Genomic DNA, 27,601 nt, shown 5'->3' on the forward strand with positions numbered 1-27,601 from the left:
CCAGTCTCTGTGCAGGCACCCGCCTCGAGTATTACCACTATAAGAGGTATGTCTGATTCTGCTCCGCTTCCCCAGCGATTTGAGGATGATCCAGTCCAATGCAGAGGGTTTCTCAACCAGGTTGAGATATACTTTGAGATGCTGCCCCAGGCGTTTTTCACAGACAGAAGAAAAGTAGGTTTTGTGATATCTTTGCTTTCTGAAAGAGCCTTGGCCTGCACAAACCCTCTATGGGAGATGCAAAAATCTGTGGTCCTGAGTTACCCAGAGTTTGTGGCTTCCTTTAAAAGGGTATTTGACGTTCCTGCACGCTCTGCTTCTGCTGCCGAGTGCCTCATGTCCATCAAACAGAGCAACTGTTGCTGATTATGCCACTGAATTTCGTACTCTGGCAGCAGAGGTTTCCTTGGAACAATGAGGCTCTCATGGCTGCTTTCTCTCATGGTCTCTCGGATACCATCAAAGATGATATACCCACTGAGGTGGAGAAGATTATCACGTTTGCCATCCTCATAGACTCCAGACTCAGAGAAAAATTCTCTTTTAAGGAGTGCTTGCGGAAGCCTCCTGTAAATTTGTCTCCGAGCCTTGCAGTCCCACCCTTGCCTCCCTCACCCCCCCATTCCACCTGGTACTGAGTCGGTTGTTGACTGTGAACCCATGCACTTGGGCTTCACACGTCTCTCTGCGGATGAGAGAACCTTTAGGAGGAGGGAGAGATTGTGTCTTTATTATGGTCAGGCTGGTCACTTTTTGGAGTCTTGTCCTACCCATCCTGGGAACGCCCAAACCTTGAGGTTCTGTAGACCAGACCTTAGGTGGCATTGTTTCATCCTCATTTGTCCAGAAGGATAAGCCCCTGGTCCAAGCTATGCTTTCTTGGTCTGAGTCGTCCATTGAGATACAAGCTCTTATCGACTCTGGGGCTGCAGCCCTGTTCATTGATGCTGCCTTTGTATCTAAGCACTTGATTCCGCTGCAGCTTCATGCCACTCCACTTGCCATTGAGACTATTGACGGGAGACCTCTACAGCCTACCCATGTGACTCAAGAGACTGTTCCATTGTCCATTACCTTAGGGGCTCTTTACTATGAGATAATTAAATTCCAAGTAATTTCCTTACCTAAGTTTCTGGTGGTTATTGGTTATCCTTGGTTACAGAGGTACAACCTCGCTTTTGATTGGCTTCATGCTGAGGTTCTTTCCTGGTCGCCACAATGCAGCAAGACATGTTTTCAGAAGGTGGCTAAATTCCTGTGCACCTCTTCACTCTCCTCCCTGCTGGAGAAGTAGCGCGATTTTAGCGATGTCTTTGACAAAGGTCAAGCCTGTAGTTTGCCATTATAAGTACCTCATAATGCCATTTGGCCTTTGCAACACCCTGGCAGTTTTCCAGGAATTTATCACCGATGTCCTCCGAGATTTGTAGCAGCTATGTGTGGTGGTTTATCTCAACGATATCCTCATATTTTCCAAGTGAAATAAAAACAAAAACTCTGCGCTTACTCAATTAGGATAGCAGCTCACACAACAAAAGAGGAAATTTGTAAAGAGGACAGATGTATATATAGTGTAGCGCTACTTATAACGACAGTGTATACAGTTGCAATGTTACATACAGCATAAACATTGAAGACAGATAAATGTATATGTCACAAGCCTTGCATGACACCAAGTGTGGAACACCTTAGCAAATATCTGTTTAAATATGGAACAATTCTTAAAGAGAAAAATTATATAGTCCAGAATTGTGAATACAATAATTCCGTTCACTACGTGAGTAGCTGGTAAGACAACGAACAGATATGGTGGATCCCCCAGGTAGAAACAGTGCAGGCTTACCAGACAGGTTGGACTCATACAAACATATGTTTAATGAGTCAATACGACTTGTATTACCAACAGGCAATAGAGTAGAGTCATTCAGCCAAACAGTGATATGGTCCAGATTGCATCAAAGACTTTAGAAGGGACTCTCCAACGTGTAACTTGGTCTCGGTGAAATAGCCCATAAAGAAAGAAAAGGGCCACATAGCATAATAACGTTTGGTATAACCAGTTTATTAAAAGGTAAAACACTTACATTTTCCAAGATAAAAAAGCGCTTGTAGTAAAATTGTGGCAGGCAGTGGAGTCTCTCGACGCGTTTCGTCTAATCAGACTTCATCTGGGAAGTGAGCCACCACACAAAGGTCTGTCGTGTGCTTCAGAAGCTGAGAGAAAACAATTTCTATTGTAAATTGGAGAAGTGCGAGTTCCATTGCGAACAGGTTAAATTCCTGGGTCATACCCACTGCTGGTTTTGCGATGGACCCAGAGAAACTTTCTGCAGTCCTACAGTGGCCCAACCTGTGAGTATACGTCCTCTGCAACGTTTTATTGGCTTTGCCAATTATTATCGGAAGTTTATTCATAACTTCTCGTCCCTGGTCAAACCCCTGACTGATATGATCAGAAAGGACAGTAACCCACAGAGTTGGTCTCCGGACTCCATTAAGGCCTTTGAAAGCCTCAAGGCTGCCTTTGTTTCTGCTCCTGTATTGGCACATCCTGATCCTACATTACCCTTTATCCTTGAGGCTGATGCTTCAGAGACTGGAGTTGGCACCCTACTGTCTTAACATCCTACCTCTGAGAGCGCTATGCATCCGTGTGGCTACTTTTCCAAGAAATTGTTACCCACGGAATGCAATTATGAGATTGGGGACAAAGAGTTGTTGGCAATCATTTCATCCCTTAAGGAATGGAGGCATCTCCTCGAAGGTACCACTGTGCCGTTTCTCATTCTTACTGACTATAAGAATCTCACATTCTTGTCTGAGGCTAAACGCCTCTCTCTCAGTAGGGCGCGATGGGCTCTTCTCTTGTCAAGCTTCAATTACATAGTTTCATTCTTACCTGGTACTAAGAATGTAGGGGCTGATTTTCCCCCACTTCCAAGTTGGAATCGGTTTCTCTTCCAGTGATTCCTCCTGATCGTATTTTGGCTACGGTTCGCACCAGTCTCACTTCTCCTTTGGGTGACATGATTCTTGCCGCTCAGGTCCATGCTATTCCTGAGAAACCTTGTGACCGCTGCTTTGTCCCCGAGATTCTCCGTACTGCCGTGCTCCAGACTTACCATTCCCCCAAGGCTGCTGGTCACCCAGGGAAGAATCAACTCTATTGTACCATGTCCCAACAATTTTGGTGGCCCAGTCTATGTGCTGATGTAGCCACCTTCGTAGTTGCTTGTTTCGTGTGTGCTCAGAGTAAGACACCACAACATCCTCCAGTGGGCCTCCTACAACCTATACCCAATGGAGAGAGGCCTATGATCCACCTGTATATAGATTTAATTGTGGAGTTATCCAACTCTCAGGGCAACACAGTTATCCTTATGGCAGTTGATCGGTTCTCGAAAATGTCTCATTGCATTCCACTTAAGAAGTTGCATCTAAGGAACTGGCTTCCATTTTTACTTGGGAGATCTTTCGCTTACATGGGCTACCCAAGGTGATCATTTCGGACAGGGGTAGTCAGTTTGTGTCCCTTTTCTGGTGAGCCTTTTGTGCACAGTTGGGAATTCAGCTTGCTTTCTCCTCTGCGTATCACCCGCAGTCTAATGGGGCCGCAGAACGAGCCAACCAGTTCTTGGAGCAGTTTCTAAGTTGCTATATTTCTGACCATCATAACAACTGGTCAGACCTCTTTCCTTGGGCGGAGTTTGCTCACAATACTGCCATGAATTCTGCTTCCCAATTGTCCCCATTTATGGCGAACTATGGTTTCCAACCATCCATGCTGCCTGACTCATTTGCTCCTCAGAGCATTCCTGCGGAGCATCTCTGTGGTCTTCGTTCCACTTGGGTACAAGTCGAGGAGTCCTTGCAACATGCCAATGATAGGTAAAGACTCCATGCTGACTGCAGACACCTGCATGCGCCTTCCTACCAGGTTGGGAACAGGGTCTGGCTGTCATCATCCAGTGCAGTCTTCATCCAGTGCAGGTTGAGAACCATGAGGAGTATGAAGTACAGTCCATTGTTGACTCCCGTAGGCTTAGTGGGGGCATACAGTACATAGTTCATTGGAAAGGGTACTGTTCAGAGGAACGCTCTTGGGTCTCACCCTCGGACGTACATGCCCCTGACCTCCTCTGTGCTTTCCATAGACATTTCCCCTCGAACCTGGTGGTCCTCCAAGCGGGAGGGGTCATTGAGGAGGTGGTACTGTCAGGGCTGGGCTCAGCCCTTCCTTCTCAGAGCAGGCTGCTCAGCTCTCGGTTAATTGCCACCTCTAATCTTTCCAAAGTGACTCACCTGGTGATGATATCCTGCTTGTCAGTCCTGCTGGCTACTTAAGCTGCTCAGTCCAGATCCTCTCAGCCTTCCCCTGGTCAACATATCAGAGACTCTCTTTTGTGTACCTGTGAAAGTCTTGCTTGGCTGATGTCCCTTCTGGTTCCTGATCCTGCTTGCTGTTCCACTATGCTGATTCTCCAGTTTCCTGATTTCCTGGCTTGTTCTGAAGTATGCTGATCCCTGGCTCCCTGACATCCTGGCTTGTCTGACTATCCGTTCTGGTTACCAAACTCTGGCTATGTTTGACTATGTTTGTTCTGTTTACCTTTTACTATTATTATTTAACTAGTGTGATTTTTACTGCACTTCTGTCTCGGTCTGATTCATTGTTTCTGACAGTACCCCTACTCATTCACCCCTAAAAAAAGCAGTGTAGTGTAAATAAAAACAAGAGACGGTTTTTGAGAAGTCCTTTATTAAAAGTGAAGAATGTCCCCTGTCGTAGCTCCAACGTGTCTTCTTTCTCCAGTCTTCTCCCTCCACTGCTGTCTTCTCCTTTCGATGATGTGTTCTTCATCTGTTTTTCTCCTTCTCCCTCCGGTGTTGTGTTCTTCCTCCGGTCTTCTCCTTCTCCTTCTGGTGATGTGTTCTTCCTCCGGGCTTCTTCTTCTCCCTCCGGTGATGTATCTTCTCCCTCCGTTACTGTCTTCTTTGCCGCCGACTCGGTCCTCCCCCAATGCTGGCCCCCACCGTTGTGTCATATGCGATGTCTGCCAGTTCTCATATAGCCATGGGGCGTGGCCATCCGGTCACGTCACCATGAGACTCTGCCCCTTTAGACATTGTGTGATTTTGATTAATTTTGATTTTGACATATCATGCAACTTGTGCTCTGGAGTACATGTCGGACCAGTGTGAACCGGGCCTTAGATATGACCTAGAGTAAATTACCACTGTCATTTGGCTCATTTCCATAATCTGCAATCTTCCCCTTCTCTGCAAATGTATTTGCTACATTGTAGATTTCCCAGCAGCAAAAATAACAGTTTGAACACACAGAAATGGAATGAAAAAAGTGTGAACAATGATAAAATTACTATCAACGACATATTCTTCAGCAATGCTCTAAAAGTGTTTTGTATCTTTTTTTCAGGCATTAATCATTGTTAACAATAAAATCAAGTCAATCAGTCCTGGTGCTTTTGCTCCTCTGACAAAACTGGAACGGCTGTACTTATCAAAAAATAGCCTAAAAGAGCTTCCAACCAATATGCCAAAGTCACTTCAAGAATTACGTGTGCATGAGAACTTGTTAACAAAAGTAAAGAAGTCCGTGTTTGATGGGTTAAATAACATGATTGTCATTGGTAAGTCATTATTAAATGTGTGCCAGTGTGCCAAAAAGCCTCTGAATTGAATGAACTATTTTAACAGAAAGGTATCAATCGATCAACTTGGGTACAACCAGCATACCGGGTTTTACCTGTGATTATCACTAGCGGCTGCTGTAGCTGCTAGCAATAATTACTGTCTTCTCCGCCAGAAGAAGGCAATGGCCCGGCAGGAAGGATTCCCGCATCAACACTGTCTGTTGATGGGGGAAACAAGCAAATTTCTTTCCTGCAACCCGTGGATGCAGGAAAGAAATTTGCTCCGTGTATAGCAGGCCTAACAGTGGCTGCTTATCAGACACAGTTACTATTCAGGTATTAAGGCAGCTGTAGCTTCCTGAATGCAATAGCCTGCAGTGGAGATTCCACTGTCCACTCTGTTAGTGTGAATTGGGGAATAGACTGATTTCTTGTTCAGCTTGCAAAAGAACAAGGCTGTGCATGGTGGCCTGAACTGTACAGCCAGTTCTGCACAGTATCTGATCTGCAAAGAATCATACCTTTAGGGAATTCATACAGTCATGATTCATGAATTAAATGTATCTCTGTAGAGTGGTTCCTCCAATGGTTCCATAGAGCGTTCTTTTATAAATCTAATATTTTGTCCCTAGTAGCAGATATGCTGTATATTATTTGACCACTTCTGGACTGCCCACCGTCGTTATACGTCGGTACTTTGAAGAGAAGTATCGTTGTTATGGCAGCAGCTAGCTGCCATAACCCCAGTATCCTCTTCTTAGGTGAGCGGTCTGGTTTAGGATAAAAGTGGTCTCTGCAGTGGATTCGCCATGAGATCACTTTTATCGGCAGCGGGAGTGGGCCCCCCACCACGTTCCGGTGCCCTCCGCCGCTTACCGGATCCGTCGGCATCGGCTGAGGCGATCAGATATGCTGGGCATGGAGACGAGTGAGGGGAAGATGGCTCCCACCCATCTCCATAACAATGCAGGGCGGAAGCGACGTCAAAACGTCACTTCCACCCATAGCTCTTAAAGGTCCATTTTTTTTTTAAATGACAATTTTTTATGTATTTTTTTTTATTATTGCAATTTTAGTGTAAATATGAGATCTGAGGTCTTTTTGACCCCAAATCTCGTATTTAAGAAGTCCTGTCATACTTTTTTTCTATTACAAGGGATTTTTACATTCCATGTAATAGGAATAAAAGTGACATTTTTTTTTTTAAACTGTGGAAAAATAAAAAATAAAAGGTAAAATAAATAAGAAAAAAAAATAAAATTTTTTTAAATGCTTCCCGTCCCGATGAGCTTGCATGCAGCTGCGAACGCATACGTGAGTAGCGCCCGCATATGAAAACGGTGTTCAAAACCACACATGTGAGGTATCGCCACGATCGGTAGAATGAGAGCAATAATTCTAGCCCTAAACCTCCTCTGTAACTCAAAACATGCAACCTGTAGAATTTTTTAAATGTTGCCTATGGAGATTTTTAAGGGTAAAAGTTTGTCGCCATTCCACGAGCGGGCGCAATTTTGAAGCGTGACATGTTGGGTATCAATTTACTAGGCGTAAAATTATCTTTCACAATATAAAAAAATTGGGCTAACTTTATTGTTGTTTTTCAAAAACAAACATTTTTTCCCAAAAGAGTGCACTTGTAAGACTGCTGCGCAAAATACGGTGTGACAGAAAGTATTGCAACGACCGCCATTTTATTCTGTAGGGTGTTAGAAAAAAAAATGTATAATGTTTGGGGGTTCTAAGTAATTTTCTAGAAAAAAAAAATGTTTTTAACTTGTAAACAACAAATCTCAGAAAGAGGCTCGGTCCTTAAGTGGTTAATCATTCTGTAATGCAGTTGACTGTTAACATGAACTTTTTGCATTGCTGTTCATTGGGTATTGTTCTATTTTTACAGTTAAAAAAAAAAAATCTTATCTTCTACTCATTCTAAAGAGAACACTATAAAATGTCTACACTCCTAAAAACATATTCAGTTTCAGGATTGTGGGAAGAATAATAACACGAAGATAAATTGGGCATTTTGTGTTATGTTTTTAAGGTACATTGAAGATAGAATGTATGTGTTTGCAAATTCCTACAGCTACTGAGATAAATTAAAGTAAGCTGCATTATTTTTTTTCCAGAACTAGGCACAAATCCAATAGAGAGTTCTGGGATTGAAAAAGGAGCTTTTCAAGGCATGAAGAAACTATCCTACCTCCGAATTGCAGACACTAATATAACCAGCGTTCCTAAAGGTAAGAAAAACAAAATATTACATTTGGTTTGTATGTACAGTATTATGTTGCTGGCAACGCAAACAACATCTTAAAGTGTATATAAACCTTGACAATAAACCAGATCCATCTGTCTACAGCTGACAATGCATCTTCTTGCTGTCTTCAATCAGGAAGTTTTAGTTAAAGATTAACTGTACATTTAGTATGGCTATATTTTATATTATCTCTCTCCTATCTCAACAGCCCCCAAGTCTTATACCTGTCCTCACTCCAAGATCTTTATTGTGCAGCCTGCACAGTTATCCTTTATACATTGTCTGTCAGTTATTTACTGAAATTAAACAAACTTAAAACTGAACCCCTGTCTGATATTATTGTAATGTTGAATGCAGGGAATTACTTATATTTTTCCTTGATCTTGTGGCAGCCGCCAGTCTTCCTTGGGCCCGTCCTGTAATGTGGGTGTAACATCATCACGTACAATGCAGGACCAGCTGTGGCCACTGGTCCTGTACTGTAAGTGATGATGGTGATGGGGGTGTGAGCACGACCAAGAGAACAGGAGTCACTTCATGGGACTGGTCACCCATCCTGGTGGGGAAGAAGCCTGCAGGAACAAGAAAAAAGATAACTAATTATCTGCATTGTGCCCTTACTAGACTAAACAAGCAGTAGTTCTTGAATATGTACATGTACATGGAGAGGAGCACCATATATATATTTTTTTTACTGAACCAAATTAAGCTTTAAGAGCCAACATTTGACCATTCTGCTTTGTTGCAAGCACTACAATATCGGCTGACATTATAGAAAATATGGCTGACATTATAGAAAATATGGCTGACATTATAGAATAACATGGACAACCCAATTAAAGGAATTTGTCAGGACCTTCTTAACCACTTCAGCCCCAAAAGAATTTACCCCCTTCCTGACCGGGCCATTTTTTGCGATACGGCCCTGCGTCGCTTTAACTGACAATTGCGCGATCGCGCGACGCTGTGCCCAAACAAAATTGACGTCCTTTTTTTCCCACAAATAGAGCTTTCTTTTGGTGGTATTTGATCACCACTGCAGTTTTTATTTTTTGTGCTATAAACAAAAAATGACAGACTATTTTGAAAAAAAAGCAATACTTTTTACTTTTTTCTATAATAAATCTCCCCAACAAATATATAAAAAACTAATTTCTTCATCAGTTTAGGCCAATATGTATTCTTCTACATATTTTTGGTAAAAAAATCGCAATAAGCGTATATTGATTGGTTTGCGCAAAAGTTATAACGTCTACAAAATAGGGGATAGATTTATGGCATTTTTATTATTTTTTTTTTTCTATTAGTAATGGTGGTGATTTTTATTGGGACTGCAACCTTGCGGCGGACAGATCAGACACTTTTCACACTATTTTGGGACCAGTGACATTTATACAGCGATCAGAGCCATAAAATAGCCATTGATTACTGTATAAATGTCACTGGCAGGGAAGGGGTTAACACTAGGGGGCGATCAAGGGGTTAAATGTGTGTCTTAGGGAGTGATTCTAACTGTGTGGGGATGGGACTGCCTGGGGGAGGAGACCGATTGTTGTTCCTAAGCAGTAGGAACAAAAGATCGCTCTCCTCACCCCTGACAGAACGGAGATCTGTCTGTTTACCAGCCACACGCACGGGCTCCTACGTCACGCTGCAGACGTTTGCCCTATCCTCCTTAAAGCACCTGCCATACAGCTACGGCGATTCGCGCAGGAGTGCCATTCTGCCAACTGCAATCGATGCGGGCGGGTGGCAAGCGGTTAAAGAAGACCCGTACACTGGAAATGCCCAAAAATGCAAGCAGAGGGCAAAGGACTAGTCATAAGTATAGCATATAAACTTACTACATTAAAGTGGTATTAATCCCAAAACAATAAATGTAATATATGGCAACTTACCAATCATTAGATGTGGTGGCTGCATCCGTTTTCTTTTCTTTGGCTTCTTTCCCCTCTGTTTTCATCTTGTGATCTGGCTGGTAACACCTCCTGTATTAACCGCTTCAGCCCCGGAAGATTTTACCCCCTTCCTGACCAGAGCGTTTTTTGCGATTCGGCACTGCGTCGCTTTAACTGACAATTGCGCGGTCGTGCGACGTGGCTCCCACACAAAATTGACGTCCTTTTTTTCCCACAAATAGAGCTTTCTTTTGGTGGTATTTGATCGCCTCTGCGATTTTTATTTTTTGTGCTATAAACAAAATAAGAGAGACAATTTTGAAAAAAACGCATTATTTTTTACATTTTGCTATAATAAATACCCCCCAAAAATATCTAAAAAAAAAAAATTTTCCTCAGTTTAGGCCGATCGTATTCTTCTACATATTTTTGGTAAAAAAAAATCGCAATAAGCGTTTATTAATTGGTTTGCGCAAACGTTATAGCGTTTACTAAATAGGGGATAGTTTTATGGCATTTTTATTACTAATTTTTTTTATTAGTAATGGCGGCAATCAGCGATTTTTATTGTGACTGCGACGTTATGGCGGACATGTCGGACATTTTTGACACATTTTTGGGACCATTGTCATTTATACAGCGATCAGTGCGATTAAAAATGCACTGATTACTGTGTAAATGACACTGACAGTGAAGGGGTTAACCACTAGGGGGCGGGGAGGGGTTAAGTATGTCCTAGGGGCGTGTTTCTAACTGTAGGGGGATGGGCTCTGTGTGTGACATCACTGATCTCTGCTCCAATGACAGGGAGCAGAGATCGAGTGACGCTTGTCACTAGGCAGAACGGGGAGATGCTGTTTACAACGGCATCTCCCCGTTCGTCCTCTCCGTGAGGCGATCGCGGGTATCCCCGCGGCGATCGAGTCCGCGGGACCCGCGACCCGACTCACGGAGCTCCCGGCCGGAATTCAAATGGACGTACAGGTACACCCATTTGCCCAGCCGTGCCATTCTGCCGACGTACATCGGCGTGCGCCGGTCGGGAACCGGTTAAAGAGTCAACTCTGGATGAATGAACACTGGATGCATAGCAGACAACAGCATTGTCAGTCTTGGGGGGAGGGTAGTGTTAAATGTATTAGCAGATTTAAATACACTAAACAACTGAAGCCAAACTCCAGTTCCCTTTTATACCCATTTACAGCAAACCATTTTTTTCTCTTTTGGGATAAAGGTTTCACTTGAATAAATAAAAGCTGATCATTTTAAGCACCTCTGCCATTGTTAAAGGGTTTGTCTCATCCATGTAAACTGACACATTTTGCTGGAGAGCTTGTGCTTTTGAAAAGCAACAGACTTGTTGGCTGGATCAGCAGATGAAAATAGAAGAGAGCGAGCCTAAAATAGAAAACAAATGCAACCATCACATCTAAGTATTGGTAAGCTACAATGTGATAAATGTTTGCTTTTGGGTTTAATACCGCTTTAATTATTTACAATGCCTTGTTCCACACTGTATCTGTGAAGGCAGCCATTCAAGTAAAGGAGCAGGGCTGAGCTTCCTCATGTTAGAACTGTCCCCTAGTAAGTTGATAGAAATGGCTAATGATGCACTGTGTCTTTAAATAGTGAACTGATGTGATAATGAACAAAATAAAGTGAATAAACAAAATATCTACCTAAGTGTTCAAACATGAAGTATGTGTGTGTGTGAAGAATATAATAGCAACAATATGATAGGCAGTGGGGGAGACTAACCTTAACATAGGAGGCAGGGGGAATGAAGAGACGGGCCATTCTTCTCTGCTTTCTCCTCCAGGCTAAACAGGAAGTTCGTCCTGAGACACGATTGGACAGTGTGTCCTGAGATGGGTCTGCTTCCCGTTTTGGCCGGTCAGAGAATCAGGTAGACAATAGCAAATATTAATTTGCTATTGTCACACAACTGGGTGGGCTCAGGGCGCAGTGCTTTGCGCCCCAAGCTCACCCTTTTTTTAAACCAATTAGAGCCTCAGGTTCTAATCATGTGCTTAAAAAAAACCCCCATTGTAATCCATGCGCTCAGCGCCCTGCAAAGAAATTTGGGTCCGGGCGTATGAATTAGGGGGGCGGCACCCCTGAGCCCCATATGGACAGGCTGCCACTGATCATATGGTCAATAACATCACCCAGCTATGCCAGGGAGCTGTCATTTTTGATGGGGGAAGCATTGTCATTGTGGCAGGTCATCATGGTGCAAGCGCTACATAATTGAGCAGTGCTCATTTCTTCTATTCAGCTCTGTGCTACTTTAACTGGCAGTTGCTCGGTCATGCAACACTGTATGCAAATGAAATCATTTTTTTCACACAAATAAAGCTTTCTTTGATGGACACTATTATTGCTTATAACAGTGATGATCACTGTTATAAGCAATAGTTTTAGCTGTCATGAATGGTTTTCTCGTTTAAACAGCTGTAAGATGAAAGAGTGGAGAGCTATAAAGCAGGGGGAGTTCTTCTGGCATGCATCAGCTTACCCTTTGTTATGATCCACAGGTATGTTACCAGAGGAGAGGCATGATTGCAAGATCTGACTGCATGATTAAGATGCTGGTATGGTGTAGTGTGACTGATTAGTGTTTTTTTTTACTATAGTGAACTAACCCTATAAATATAAAAAAATAAATCAAAAGATAAAATAAAAATCAAAAAGCCCCCCCCCTAAAAAAACCCCCCTTCTGAAACAAAAAAAAATGCTTTGGAAGGGATAGCAGCTAAAAGAGACCTCTGACCTTAAAGTGTAAGTAAACCCCCTATCGTTTTCAGCCAAGGAAGCTGCCAACTTTGCTGCTGTTCAATCTACAACTGCCATGATGCTGCACATGTGATCAGTTATTACACCAGCCATTGGATGGTTTGACAGTTTGAGAGCACACCCAATGGGAGTATTACATTTCCGGCATGTGCCGGAAATGAAACTGTTATTTGAAACAGGTAAATGGATGAGTTTACTTCCGCTTTAAGTCAAGCAGAAAATAAAATTAAAGACATAAAAGCCACCAGTAATAAGACTAAAGGAAGCAAATTAGTTAATTGCTCACAGAGCTAACATTTAAAATGGAAGTACAGTTTCCTAACTGACCCTTATCTCTTCATTTGCAGTTTGTCACCTTTCCCTATCCTCCCTACAGCAGTTTCCAATACACTGTAGTGAGGTGACTGGCTTATCCCCCCCCCCCCCTTTTGACCCCTATAAGTCTGCTGGCCATAATTCAAAGGCTATGCAGTATATCATGGTTGAAAAATAAAACCTCCTATTGTGAATCTACATATACATTTACCAGGGCCATGAATTTAAAAATTGTAGGATGTGCCTTGAACACCATGGTAGTGAAACACCAAAAGTTTACTAAATTTCTAAAATGTATGTAAATATTAACAGCAAACTTTTCCTACTTGCTCCCATTTAGTCATTGAAATGCACCAATTAAGCACTTTGTTATATCTGTTTGACAAGAGCAAAAAAACCCTGTTAATTTTGTCAGAAGTTCGGAGCTGTTTGTGTCTTAAACACATACCTCCTGTGTTGTCTCAAAAACCTTCCTAGTTGTTATGTTGGAGAACAGAAAAGTTAGCCTCACAATGGGAGTAATTGCGTACTTTAGTAAAATACTTTGGACATGGTTGATACCATTTAGTCCACAAACATTCCATTTTTTGTCAGCCTACAACAGGATTTAAAAGTACAACTTTACAAAAAAAACTGCATATGCCAGTAGGGGGTGTTTGTAGATAAGAACAAACTGTGCAGATCTGACTAAAGTTGAATAATACTCTTGCTATAGGTGTAGGCCATTTACATACCTCCCAGAGCCTTAAGCCAGTCATGGATGATGACCCTTCCCCACCCTACTTCTCCCACCCACACTGGGAGAACACAATGGCTCCACGGGAGGGATTCCCCCATCAAAACTGTTGGTGTTGATGGGTGAATTGAGCTATTTTCTTTCCTGCAACCACAGGTTAAAAAAGAAAGAAGAAAAAAGAAAGAAGGGAAAAGAAAGAAAATCATATCATCTATGACCTACCTTACTGCTTACCTCCACCATCACAGAAGTGAGCTTTTTCTCTAATTCAAACCCCCTCACTGATGCGGTAGTTCTGAGCTGGGCATTCGAGATCTCACTCCTGTGATGGAGAAGGTGAGCAGTCACAACGAGGTCTCACTTAGCAATGACCTAGAAACTTCCTGGAAGTATTCTAGTCAGGCTTCAGGAGGTACATAAATGGCCTACACCTATAGCAAGGGCATTATTCAACTTAAGTCAGAGTCAGTTTAGTCAGTTTATATCTACTTACCCGCCCCTTATCTGCATAGGAAGTTTGTCGATACAAGTGAACTAACCCTTTAAAGTAGTTGAGAACATATGTTGTAGACACTTTCTAATAAAATTATAAATATGCAAGTACTAAAACTGATTTTGATGTTGTTGTGTGCAAAATCAGACTCACTTCTGTATAGAAACAAATCAGCTTCCAGGTTTTATTGCCAAAGCTTAATTGAACAACCTGAAATTAGAAGCTGATTGTTTTCTATGCAGAAGTGAGCCTGATATTGCACTCTCCAGCTTTAGTAAATAAACCTCACAGTGTGCCCTGTATTCCATAGCCTAAACTAAAGATGGATTTTGGGACTTTAAATGAGACGTATGAATCCATATGCCTCTATCCCTATATCTATAAATAAAAAAGGAGTGTTGGGACTTTAAATGAGGCATGTGTGACACAGCTAGCATATTAGTCAATGTTTAAAAAGCGTATGTTCATTCTCTTAGACTCTTACCTACTGCTATATGTCTTGTTACTCATGGTTCTAAGAGAATAAGCATACGCTTTTTAAACATTGACTAATTTGCTAGCCATGTCACACATGCCTCATTTAAAGTCCCAACCCTCCTGTATTCCATAGTCTGTTCAGCCTGAGGCAAGATGCAGGCTTTGTTTCAGCAGTGGGTGTGTTTAAGAGGCAGGCTGTGATTGGGAGGGGGTGTGTGCTAGATGAAGACTGTGAGTGGTTGGGGGGGGCATTGTGACTGAACTAACTACCTAACAGTGGCGTACCAATGTGCCACATATTGGGGGGGTGTCAGCTAGGGGCGTTAAATATAATCACTGAATCGATCATATACACAGAGCCTGGTGGATAAAGCCCCCTCCCCTTCCCCGCCCACCGCAGTATGCAGTGAGATTGACACTGGAGCAGAAAGTCAGCTGATGAGCTGGCAGCCAGTAGAGTGAAGGGGAGGAGCTCTGCGAGGAGACCCCTCGTCAGGAGAGGCATCACCTAAATGGAGAAGAGAGATAGAGACGCACTGAACATGGAGGAGGGGAAATTGACTGACACTGAGAGCAGATGAGTGCCCGTGTCACTGATCCCATCCCTCCACCACCAAGTTGGTTGGGGTGCCAGATATAGGTTCTGCTCAGGGTGCCAAATGCTCTAAGTACGCCCCTGCTACCTAATACAGGCATGCTGTGTGTCTGCACAGTGTGCTGTGCCTCTGAAAGGCAAATCAAGGGATAAAAACTGAGCATGCAAGCACTGCTTAGCTTCTGTGCTTTGTATGGTCAGTTTAGACAAGTAATGAAGGTGACTGACAGGATCAGTCAGGAACTTCAGAATGGAATAAGTGCATAAAAATGATAGAGATTTATAAAATACACATATGTGAACTTATATTTAGGGTAACATACACTTTAAGAACTGAGTTTTTAGCAGATCAACAGGTAGTCTTCTTTACAAGATTTTAAAAGGTATACAATACAGGAAGGGTGTATTGCAGAGATGTACTGCATTTTTAAAAATTTTGTCCTGACATATGTTTTATTGGTGACATGATGCTACTAAAGGAGTCCTTTGGACCTCTTAGCAGTTCAGTGTAAATGGAAAATGATCTAGATATTTTTAACTTAAAAACAGCAAGAGGAAAAAAAAACATAAACATTCAGGAATAATAAAGTTGAAAATAACCTAAAAAAAACACTCAGTGGTAAAAAATTTTTGGAAGAATGTTCGATCTCAACTTGATAAATGCTATAAAGTGTATTTTACATCAACAGTAAAGTAAAAAACATTTGGAACTAAAGTTCAATAAAAAAAAAAAAACGGGATCATTGTATATCACCCTTTGGTAAAAATACCCTAAAATTTTGATGCAGGTTAGCTTACTTGTGGACACATTGGGGTGATTTCCTAAAACTGGAGTTGTGCATGATAGCCAATCAGGATCTAACTTCAGCTTGTTCAATTAAGCTTTGACAAAAAAAAAAACTTGGAAACTGATTGGTTTCTATGCAGAGCTGCTCCAGATTTTGCACTCTCCAGTCTTAGTAAATCAATCCCATTTCTAATAATCTCTTGTAGAAAAAGCATCTATGGGAACAGGTTCAATTTGCAAATGCAAAGCTATAATAAAATGTGCTGAGTTGCTGGCCTTGGCTTTTGTATAAACCAGAAGTTCATTTTGATGACCATTGAATTTCCTATGAATTAGCTGATTGGCAGCCAGTAAGAGTCGTTTGAGGACATTCTAATGTTAAACCTTCTTGATTTCTACAGCTGCTTGAAATGTCTGATCCATTTATTGGCTGACTAGTAAGGGAGTTTCCCTAAATGTGTCTGCATTTGTGACCAGGCAGTTTGCACCTCTGTGTTTTTCATTCTAGGATGTCATTCATTTCTATACAAATGACACTCACCAAGGACAGACACTAAAAATCTACATTCCTTTAATCTTTTCACTGGGTATAAAAATGAACTTCTTAAAATCATGAAGTGAATTTAGAAACTTAGAAATTAAATTTTGTAATGCCAGCTTATTTTTTTTTGTCCATTGCAAACCTCATAGGGCCAGCTTTGCATATCTCTCTTTGTACTTTATCAACATGATGCAATGCATACAGTTCTGTGTATTAAATTTGAACTCTACGCAAACAGCTAAATGCACAGATGAAATACATACTTAAGAACTGTTTCTGCTGCCAAAGGATTTGTATTTCTGTTCATCGATTTTCGAAATTTACACAGCTCTACTACAGGGCTCCAAATTTCAAGTCCTGAGCCAATAGCCAGGCCTTAAGAGTTACTCGCCACCAGTTGCTCCACCCAACCCCTACCCCGCCCGCCCATAAGTCCGCCCCTAAACATGCTCTTGTATATTATCTCATGAAATGACACTGGTAAATGTTTTATGCAGAAGTTAAAAAATAAATATTAATAACAACTTTAACAATATTAACATATAGCATATCAGTAACCATCAGTGCAGCCTATCAGTGCCCATCAGTGCAGCCTTATTAGTGCCCATCAGTGCAGCCACATCAGTGCCTATCAGTGCAGCATATCAGTGCTGCCTTATCAGTGCAACCTCATTCGTGACCATCAGTGCAGTTTATCAGTACCCATCATTTGCTGCCTCATCAGTGGCCATCAGTGAAGCCTATTAGCGTCCATCAGTGCAGCATATCAGTTCTACCTTATCAGTGCAGCCCCATCAGTGCAGCTTATCAGTTCTGCCTCATCAGTGGCCATCAATGCCGCCTCATCAGTGGCTATCAGTGCAGCCTATCAGTGCTTATCAGTGCCCATCAATGCAGCCTATCATTGCCCATCGGTTCAGCTTATCAGTGCCCATAAGTGCAGCCTCATCAGTGCCCATCAATGCAGCAGGGAGGAATCAGGAGGATCTGGCAGCGGGATCATACAGATCGGGGATCTCCCGCTGTGACCCAGCTTGATTATGAATACCCAGCCGCTGTAAGACAAAGTCCCGCCTCCTGGACCAGCATTGGACCAGTGTGTTGTCTATCATAGTAGCTGGTCCTAAAGACAGGACTTTGTTTGACAGGGTCGGCTATTCATATACAAGCTGTGTCTCAAGAGGAGATCCCTACGCCGCCAGATCCTCCTGACAGTTTCCTGGCTGATCACTTATGGCAGAAGCAGTGCAGGCTCTTTTACAGGGCATCTGGGGGGCAGGGAGTCCCTCTCTGGGCCACTCCGATGGCCGCACCTCTTCTACCAGAAACGATCAGCCAAGAAATTGTCGGCCCAGTCCCCCTCTGCTCCACACTCACCCTCCACTAAGGAAAGCAGGCGAGTGGAAATTTTGAAGGCTGTCTACTACATACCACAGTCCTGTCTGACAAGACAGAAAAACTGATTTTTCCTCTGCGGCAGTTCAGTAACACTTATAGGTTTTGCCCCTCCCCTCCCTGTAATTGGACAGTAAATAGAGAAGCAGCAAATAAGAAGTCCCCTTCTCTGTCACTCTTCGCTCTTCTCCTTTAGTATTCTCCTGCACTTTGACACAAATAATTGCCTCCTTGTGCTGCTTCTCTCTTCCTCACTCTGAGCTCTGCTGCACAGGGTTTGCAAGAGGCTGAAAGCAGTTTAATTTTTAGCAGAATTAAAACTGAACTCCAGGCAAACAGCTCAAAACATGGATGCAATTGGAGCTGTTGTGCCTGTCAAAGGTTTTCTATTTTACTCTTTCCAGTTCTATGGTTTATACAGCTCTTCTACACACACAACCCTGTCTGGCAGGGCAAGAAACAGTTTTTTTTTTCTCTGCTAGAGTTAAATAACACATATAGGTCCCTTGCCCCTCCCCCAGCCTAGGACTTGAAAGTGAAATGAATTGTAGTAGACTGATGACCTCTCTGGTTATTCAGCCTTAAGCTAAAACTAGTTATAGAATCCAAGACCAGTTGGAAAAGGGTTAACTAAAATAGCAGAAGCTGCATATAAAGTCTATTGCAATAAACAGGTTCACCTACTAACTTACAGCAAGGTGACCACTACACACGTTCATCGTATCACAGATTTAGTTAATTGTTATGCTCTGTACACAAGATAGGGTTCTCCGATGGAAAATGTGTGATAGGACCTTGTTGTCGGAAATTCCGATGGTGTGTAGGCTCCATCACACATTTTCCATCGGAATTTTCGACACACAAAGTTTGAGAGCAGGCTATAAAATTCTCCGACAACAAAATCCGTTGTCGGAAATTCCAATCGTGTGTACACAAATCCGACGCACAAAGTGCCACGCATGCTCAGAATAAATTAAGAGACGAAAGCTATTGACTACTGTCCCATTTATAGTCCCGACGTACGTGTTTTACGTCACCCCGTTCAGAACGATCGGATTTTCCAACAATTTTGTGTGACCGTGTGTATGCAAGACAAGTTTGAGCCAACATCCATCGCAAAAAATCCATGGATTTTGTTGTTGGAATGTCCGATCAATGTCCGACCGTGTGTACGGGGCAGTAAAGCGCATGTAAGATATCAACGATTAAGATATACATATACACTCACCAAGCACCTTATTAGGTATTCCTGTTCAATTGCTTGGTAGTACAAATTGGTAATCGGTCAGCCAATCACATGGCAGCAACTCAATGCATTTAGACATCTATACGTGACAAAGACGACTTGCTGAAGTTTAAACTGAGCATCAGAATAGCGAAGAAAGTGTATTTAAGTGACTTTGAATGTGTCATGGTTGTTGGTTCCAGACGGGCTGGTCTGAGTATTTCAAAAACTGCTGATATATTGGGATTTTCATGCACAACCATCTCTAGGGTTTACAGAGAATGGCACTCACTACTTTACATTGTAGCAAAGTATCATTTCTTCAGTGTTGTCACATGAAAAGAGAGAATAAAATATTTACAAAAATGTGAGGGGTGTACTCACTTTTGTGAGATACTGTATATCCGTATACACACAGACGCTACAATACACAACAATAGTAACCTATTTAAAGTGGAGCTCCACCTTAAAAAAAAATATTAAAAGCCAGCAGCTACAAATACTGCAGCTGCTGACTTTTAATAAATTGACACCTACCTGTCCCAGGGTCCAGGGATGTCGGCAGCCGAAGCCAATCTATCGCTCGTCTCTTGGCTGCCCCCGCCGTCATCCTTGGTCAGGGAATCAGGAAGTGAAGCGTTGCAGCTTCACTGCCCGGTTCCCTACTGCGCATGCACGAGTCGCGCTGCATGTCTTCACTGGTCCCCGTTGTGTTCTGGGAAAGGTATGTTTCCCAGAACACAACGGGGGGGGGGGGGGGGGCGGGCATCTGCGGATATTCTGCGGCTATCTATACCTGGAAGTGGGTGCAGATACCTGTATTAGACAGGTATCTGCACCCCCCTCCCCCTTGAAAGGTGCCAATTGTGGTATCGGAGAGGGGGAGGAATCCGATGAGCGGAAGCTCCACTTTAGGGTGGAGCTCCGCTTTAACATATGAGCACTTGCCTAATAATCCCTAGCAAAAGCTTTCCAATGGACAGGGCACGTAGTCTCAGACTTTCTCTCTCCCCAATTCCTCCTTCTGGTGTTTTCAAGCCAACAACTTAGAGACAGTAAGTGCATACATGATATATCAGCAGCCCAGGCAATTACAAATACAGAAAGTAGAGGGCAGCAGATCCCTACACGTGTATCAATGAATACAGTACAGAGCTAGATTCATCTGTGTCTATCTTTTATCTGCCTGGACTTCAGTTTTAACTTTCTTTAAAATAATACAAAATAAAGAAAAAGGAGTATAGACAATAAAGGTTTTCTCTGCAGGCAATCACCAAAATAAGTACAGTGCATGTAAAAACAGATAGATGAACTTATCACTATGCTATTGCTATTTTATTGTCCGGGCTCCAGGTTGGAGAATGTTCTTAACCAGCAAGGCTCTAATGCTGCTGCAGTAAGGGTTGAATGTCTGACTCTGCTTTCTGGCAGGAATACCTAGATCACAAAAAAATGTCACATCATTTTCAGATAAAACTATTCCCATAGATGTGTTTTTTTTCTGTTTAGTTATTTGTTTAAATTTCAACTTTGATCTGTTTCTGTGGAAATCATACTTTATTTCAATTAATTATTACTGTAGAAGTTTCACTTTTCGCTTTTGAGGGAAAATCCTTTATTTTTCATTGTCTAGAAGAATATACAGTATGCTAGTGATTTTATATCAATTGCATTGATTTACATTTTTGTGTGTCCTAAACCTTCTATATTTCAACCTAGAAAAAAAAATTAAAAATTGGCGGGTCTAATTATTCAACGTGGTAATTGGTCTAAAATGTTTTTATGTCAAGACTTTCTTGAAAAATAGACCAGACTACCAAATATTATTTAATAATCACTAATAATAGGGGTTCAGGTATTTCTTTTTTGTAGTCAGAGCTTCAATAAATCTTGTTGCTATGCTTTAATTTAAATGTCTGCTTTGTCCGATTCCCGGCTCAGCTTCGAAAATACAGCTTGTTCTTATACTGAACCTGTCAGGACAAAAATATATGGGCTTTCCCATACCTGTAGGCTAGGTGCTGTCTTCTGTCTTTACTATTAGCTAGGTCACTGACCTGGAACAAGTATGTGCATATCAGCTGTTAAAGTATTGCAAGGCCTTCAAACAGCTCCTGTCCTGACAGATTCACTTTAAGGTATACTAAAGCTGAAAAAGATGGAGGATCAGTTACATTAACCACTTATACTCTGGAAGATTTTACCCACTTCATGACCAGCCCATGTTTTGGCTCTTAGCACTGCGCAATTTTAACTGGTTATTACGAGGTCATGCAACGCTGTACCCAAATTAAATTTATAATTTTTTTTTTTTTCACAAAAATAGAGCTTTCTTTTGGTGGTATTTGATCACCACTGGATTTTTATTTTTCATATATGTATAAATAAAGAAAAATGTTTCTTTTACTTTCTGTTATAAAATGTTTTCAATACAAAAAAAAAAAAGTATAAAAATAAGATTTCTTCATACATGTAGGCCAAAATGTATTCTTCTACATGTCTTTGGTAAAAATAAATACTCACAAAGTGTATATTAATTGATTTGCATGAAAGTTATACCATCTACAAACAATGGTATACAGGCATACCCCACGTTTAAGTACACAATGGGGGTTTATTTACTAAAGCTGGAAAGTGCAAAATCAGGCTCACTTCTGCGTAGAAACCAATGAGCTTCCAGGTTTTATTACCAAAGCTTAATTGAACAATCTGGGGTTAGAAGCTCATTGGTTTCTATGCAGAAGTGAGCCTGATTTTGCACTTTCCAGCTTTAGTAAATAAACCCCATTGTGTATTTAAAAGTTGGATATGCCTGTATATACTGGAATTTTTATTTATTTTTTTATACTAGTAGCAACAGCGATCAGTGACTTATAGTGGGATTGTGATAGTGCGGTAGAAAATCTGACACTAATTGACACTTTGTGGGAACTGACTAATTGACATCACCAGTGACACTAATACAGTGATCAGTGCTAATATATACACTGTCACTGTACTAATGACTTCAGAGAACAATGGGATGGCCCCTAAAAGTCACACATCTAGGTGTCCTGAAGTGGTGAGTAGAGTGGCAACCTCAGCCTGGACTCCAACCAGGCCACACCCCCCCAACATGTTTCACTCCGCCCCCAGGAGCTTAGTCATGAGGAACTGTACTAATGACAATGAATGGGAAGGGGTTAACATTTAGGGGCAATCAAAGGGTTAACTGTGTGCCTAACAATGTTTATTGTGTGTCCTATGTGCTGCTTTTATTGAGCAATGTGTTTGTTTTTAATACCTGCTTTGCAGGGAGAAAAAAAAACTGACACGTTGCTGCTGCCTGTTGAGAGCCCTGTGTTGTTTACCAGCACAGGGCTCTCTTCTGTCATTCGCTCTGCCAATCAGCGAGTCCCAGCTATAAGTCATCAATCTCACTCAAATCGGCTTTCTTTTTTTTTTTTTCTGTTTTGTTTTTTTGTCCAGATCTAAAAACGTAAGTTTTAGATTTCAATCGTGCCAGCACCTGTTCATGAAATGTGGTATTGAAGTTTTATGATTGTCTGTTAACACTTGTGCAACACATAAAACTGAATTTAGACTACCAAATAACATAAACAACAGCAGAATTACTCTTCTTCTGTAACTTATGAGGGTTTTTGTGAGGGGTTAGACCCCTTGATTGTATTACATAGATAAACAGAAGTCAGCCAGAATTAGATGGGAGATTTCAATAAATTTCAGTACACACTAGAATTGCTCTCACAGACAATTTGTGATATGAATGTTAATCTTTCTCTGTTAATAATGTTGAAAATGTTCTTTAGCTCCAACTTTGTGACTTATCATAAGCCCTTGTGAATTTGATGTTATTTTAATGGGATTTGTATAAGATATGAACATTGATTCTAGCTAATATGCTTTATTTTTCTTTGTGATTAGGTCTGCCAACTTCTCTAACTGAGCTGCATCTTGATGGTAACAAAATTGCAAAAGTTGATGCTGACAGTTTCAATGGACTGAACAACCTTGCAAAGTAAGTGTGGTACTAATGCTGGTTTATTCCTTGCCTATACACAAATTCTATTGATGTAATAACTATATACTTTGATCATGATGAGCTTTGGGCTTGGGTTCAGGTTCAACCAGAACCCAGCCTGTTCATAGTTCGGTGAACAGGTGATCAACCTGGCTAGTTTACCAGCCTTAAAGGGATTGTAAATACTATTTTTTTAAAATAGCAAACATGTTATACTTACCTGCTCTGCGCAATGGTTTTGCACAGAGCAGCCCCGATCCTCCCCTTTTTGGGTCTCCTGCCAGTGCTCATCCTCTTCTTCATGTGCCACCATAAGAAGCCACTACCTTTAGTGGCACACCTGCGGACTCGATCGACACAGACAGTGTGGCTCGGTCCTGCCCCCCAATCCCTCATCACAGGCTTTGATTGATGATGGCTCCCACTGCTATTGATCTGCCCTGTGAGGAGGGAGAGCGGAGAAAGTCACTGCTATTGAGCACAGCATTGGAAAAAGAATGGGCTTAGATAAGTATAAGAGGGGTCGGGGGGGGGGGGCTGCACACAGAAAGTTTTTTACCTTAATTTATAGAATGCATAAGGTAAAAAACACGCTACCTTAACAACCACTTTAACCTCAAGGCTCCTGCTGATGTTTGTAAACAAGCAGGGGGAAGATCCTTGGTGATGTCATTGACCATAACAGTCATAACTATATTTAACCAATGACATCTCCCAGCATCCCCAAGGATGTTTACCTTACAGTGAGCTAGGGATCTGTCATTTGTGATGAAGGTAGCAGCAAGGAAGTACAGTGGAACCTTGGATTATGAGCATAATTAAAATCCAAAGCACTCGTATATCAAAGCAAGTTTGCCCATAGAAGTCAATGGAAACGAAGATAATTCATTCCGCATTGGCTTCTATTACATGCAATACTGCATGTGGCCAGAGGTGGGGGGGCACCCGAGAGCCTCGTAAATACTCGGGGACAGCTTGGCTGAACTCGGAAAGCCTCGGAAGGGCTCGGAAACACTTGAGAATGGAGTATTTCCAAGTGTTTCCGAGTATTTCCGAGTGGTTCCCAGTATTTCCGAACGATTCCGAACCATTCCGAGTGTCCCCAGCGCCCCCGCACCTCTGGCCAAATGCGGTACTGCACACCCCATTAGCTTGAATTCTGCTCATTTTGCGAGACAACACTCGCAAACCAAGTCAGAGATTAAACGAAAAAATGGCTCGTCTTTCAAAATGCTCGTTAACCGCGTTACTCGTAAACCAAGGTTCCACTGTACCATCAATTGGTGAGTCATCGTGGCGGAGGGTCAACACCAACAGGCGTATAATAGAGTAGAAGGTGTGTGGCCTAGGGCATTATCCTTGGTAAAAAGTTTTAGTAAAAAAACATAAGTAAATAGCGTACTCACATTTGGTAACTGGAAAAAAATCACACTATTCCTCTAAAAGGTCATATAACAATACCCATATCTCATGGGGTTATAAGGTGGAGTGATCTGCTGACACATTTCAAGGATTTTTCCTCTTCCTCAGAGCCTTATGGAACCAAGTCTGGTGTGCATGTTTATATGTAGTGGACTGGATAGATGATATAGACTTGGGGGAAAAATCCTCCTTCGCTGATGGATTAGTCTTTGCTCATCACAGCACACAGAACAAAGCTCTACGCATGTCTAATCCATCAGCAAAGGAGAATTATTCCCCCAAGGCTATACCATCCATCCATCCATATGGGATTATTATATGACCTTTTAGAGGAATGATGTGATTTTATTCCAGTTATCAAATGTGAGCACGCTAATTACTTCTGTTTTTTAATAAAAAAAATTAGCAAGGATAACGCACTAGGCCACGCGCCTTTTATTCTTTCTTTCCTTACGTTAGTACTTCGGACTCCCCCTAGTTGGCTAAGGCAGCAGGGCGTGCAATATCCACCCATTAGCACCACAACGGAAGTACAACAACTTTTACCTAGGCCTTCCAGATATTTCTATTGATGTTAGTATAATAGAGTAGAGTATGGCTGGAGATCCTCTCTAATCACCTAAGAATTTTTCTGTGCTTTATGAAAGACATGGCACAGACTGGTTCAGCTGGAGCTGCATGCTCTGACTCTTCTTCTTGCCTCCACACTCAGCTAATAACTTTGCAGGTTCTGCTCCTATAGTGTCATCACTGACCATGGCCACATTTGGTCACTGGCCATGGCCACCTTTGTTCAATGACATCAGCCACCACCCCAAACCTTTATTTAGATTCACCTATCTGCTAGAAAATTTTCATACACTGAGGAGCAGTGTCAAGAGCAAACCGGTGGTCCGTTTATTATTTTTTCTTTTGGTGGGTTGGCAGGCATTGTTTATCATGATTGACAAGAATCTGCATTGTTGGATGATATGACTGATAATAAATTTACTTGGTGGGACATTTTTTCTATGTACCCCTTACTCATTTACCAGAAAGGAGAGGGCTATATCTAGGGGGCCCCTATATTTAAAGGGGGTTCCAGATTCCAGATTTTAACATCCCCCAGCCTGCAGACCCCCACAGTGACCAGACCAGGGTTGTGGGGAAGAAGACCCTGTCTTCATCAACATGGGGACAAAGAGCTTTGCTACGGGGGTTTCCCTGGCATGTTGAGGCATATGGCCTGCGTGATGTATGCTCATTCCCCCTTTTTCCTTGACAGGCTAAATACTTAAATGAGGGTGCAGTATGTATTTTGGAGGATGCCTATGTTGCATGGTGTACCCCCTTAAAATCTGTAGCAGAGCCTCATCAAAGGTATAGGTCTAGTATGACATTTTAGAAATAGTAAAAAAATTGCCAGGTATTTACATTTCCCTGCCACCTTCTTTTTAGTAAAATACAGCCTTGGGACTCCCCCACCCCCTAGGGTCCTTCACATGACACACAAGACCTCTAAGGGTCTGGTTTGCATTTTTTTTAAAGAAAAGAAAACAAAGGTGGAAGGTAAATATAGTTTACCATCAATTTAAATGCCATTTTTGCTGTAGTATATTGTATATGTCATACAGATGTGCCAATTCACAGGAAGGTTTAGGAGATAAAATGTTTCACTTTAATTAAGTGATTGCAAAGTCTTGTTCTTTTAAAATAACAAACAGGTTATACTTACCTCCTCTGTGCAGTTGGTTTTGCACAGGGTAGCCTAGATCCTCCTCTTCTCGGGTCCCTTTTCGCTGCTCCTGGCCCCTCCCTCCTGTCAAGTGCCCCCACAGCAAGCAGCTTGGTATGGGGGGACCCGAGCCGAGCTGCAATTCTGTGTGTCCATTCAGACATGGAGCTGCTGTTAGGCCCTGCCCCTTCTATCCCTTGATTGGCTAACTGACTTTGATTGACAGCAGGGGGAGCCAATGGTGCCGCTGCTGTGTCTCAGCCAATCAGGAGGGAGAGTCGTGGACATCGCTGGACAGAGAGGGGGCTCAGGTAAGTATTAGGGGGGCTGAGGGCGGCTGCTACACACAGAAGGTTTTTTTTCTTAATGCGTAGAATGCATTAAGATAAAAAAAATCTGCCATTTCAATTCCTTTAATCACTGCTCTCTACATTTGTACAAATTCCTCAGTGCCCAGTCCTCCTTGCTCATTAAAATAAAATTAAAATTGCTCATTAGCCTTGAAATCGTCCAGAACTAATTTTAAAATTTCAGATCCATGGGGTTTAAAATTCAAACCTTCAGCACAGTTCGGTAAACCTCCTGCAAACCAAACCCAGGTACGTTCTGCTCATCCCTATCCACAACTTTATGTTTACACTAACGTCCTATGGGCTGTAGATATAATAATTATTAGCTGTGGTTCCCTAAGATCTGAAAGTTATTTCAAGGGTTCCTTACTGTTAAACAGGTTGAGAAAGGCTGCCCTAGAGGCACAATAATGGGAAGGCAAGCACCGACATACAGCACACTTTCTAAATACTGCACCCTTTCTCAGATAACACATTCCAGACTGCACAAAAATGTGCTTTTGGGAATTTTTAAAGGAAGCACCTGAAATATATAGCATACCTTGGGCATGTACAAATTCCAAAATATGGTACACTGCTTTACTAGAGAGTTATTAGGCCTTAATATACTGTGCAGCTGCTGACATTATCAGTAGTGAGTGTTTTTTTTTTTCTTAACTGACAGTTAAAAATTATGATGACTTTAAGCCAATGAATCAGGAGAAAAATGTAAGGTAAATTCTAAGGTTGTACTTTACTCCTAGGCATTTCTCCTATTCCTTAAAGCATTGTACAAATGACATGATTTATTAAACACCATTAATAATGCATTATTGATATTAAGGCTGGATGTATAGATTGTAAGAGATTGTAGGCACCAGACACCTGGCAACTAGTCCTGCATAGCATTAAATAAATAAATAACTAAACTATTCAGCCTGCA

The 27,601-nt window shown here is 41.9% G+C and overlaps 1 protein-coding gene across 1 annotated transcript in view; it reads left to right on the top strand.

Annotated features, from left to right (window-relative positions):
• The window catches only part of DCN (decorin), a 59,036-nt gene that overhangs the window by 22,147 nt on the left and 9,288 nt on the right, over window positions 1–27,601 (top strand). Inside the window, exons 4-6 of the mRNA XM_073620187.1 lie at window positions 5,438–5,651; window positions 7,784–7,897; window positions 23,097–23,190. Of these exons, the coding sequence (XP_073476288.1) occupies window positions 5,438–5,651; window positions 7,784–7,897; window positions 23,097–23,190 (422 nt within the window). The remainder of the gene's footprint in view (window positions 1–5,437; window positions 5,652–7,783; window positions 7,898–23,096; window positions 23,191–27,601) is intronic.

This window comes from Aquarana catesbeiana, linkage group LG03, assembly GCF_042186555.1.
Source record: "Aquarana catesbeiana isolate 2022-GZ linkage group LG03, ASM4218655v1, whole genome shotgun sequence".
NCBI lineage: Eukaryota > Metazoa > Chordata > Amphibia > Anura > Ranidae > Aquarana > Aquarana catesbeiana.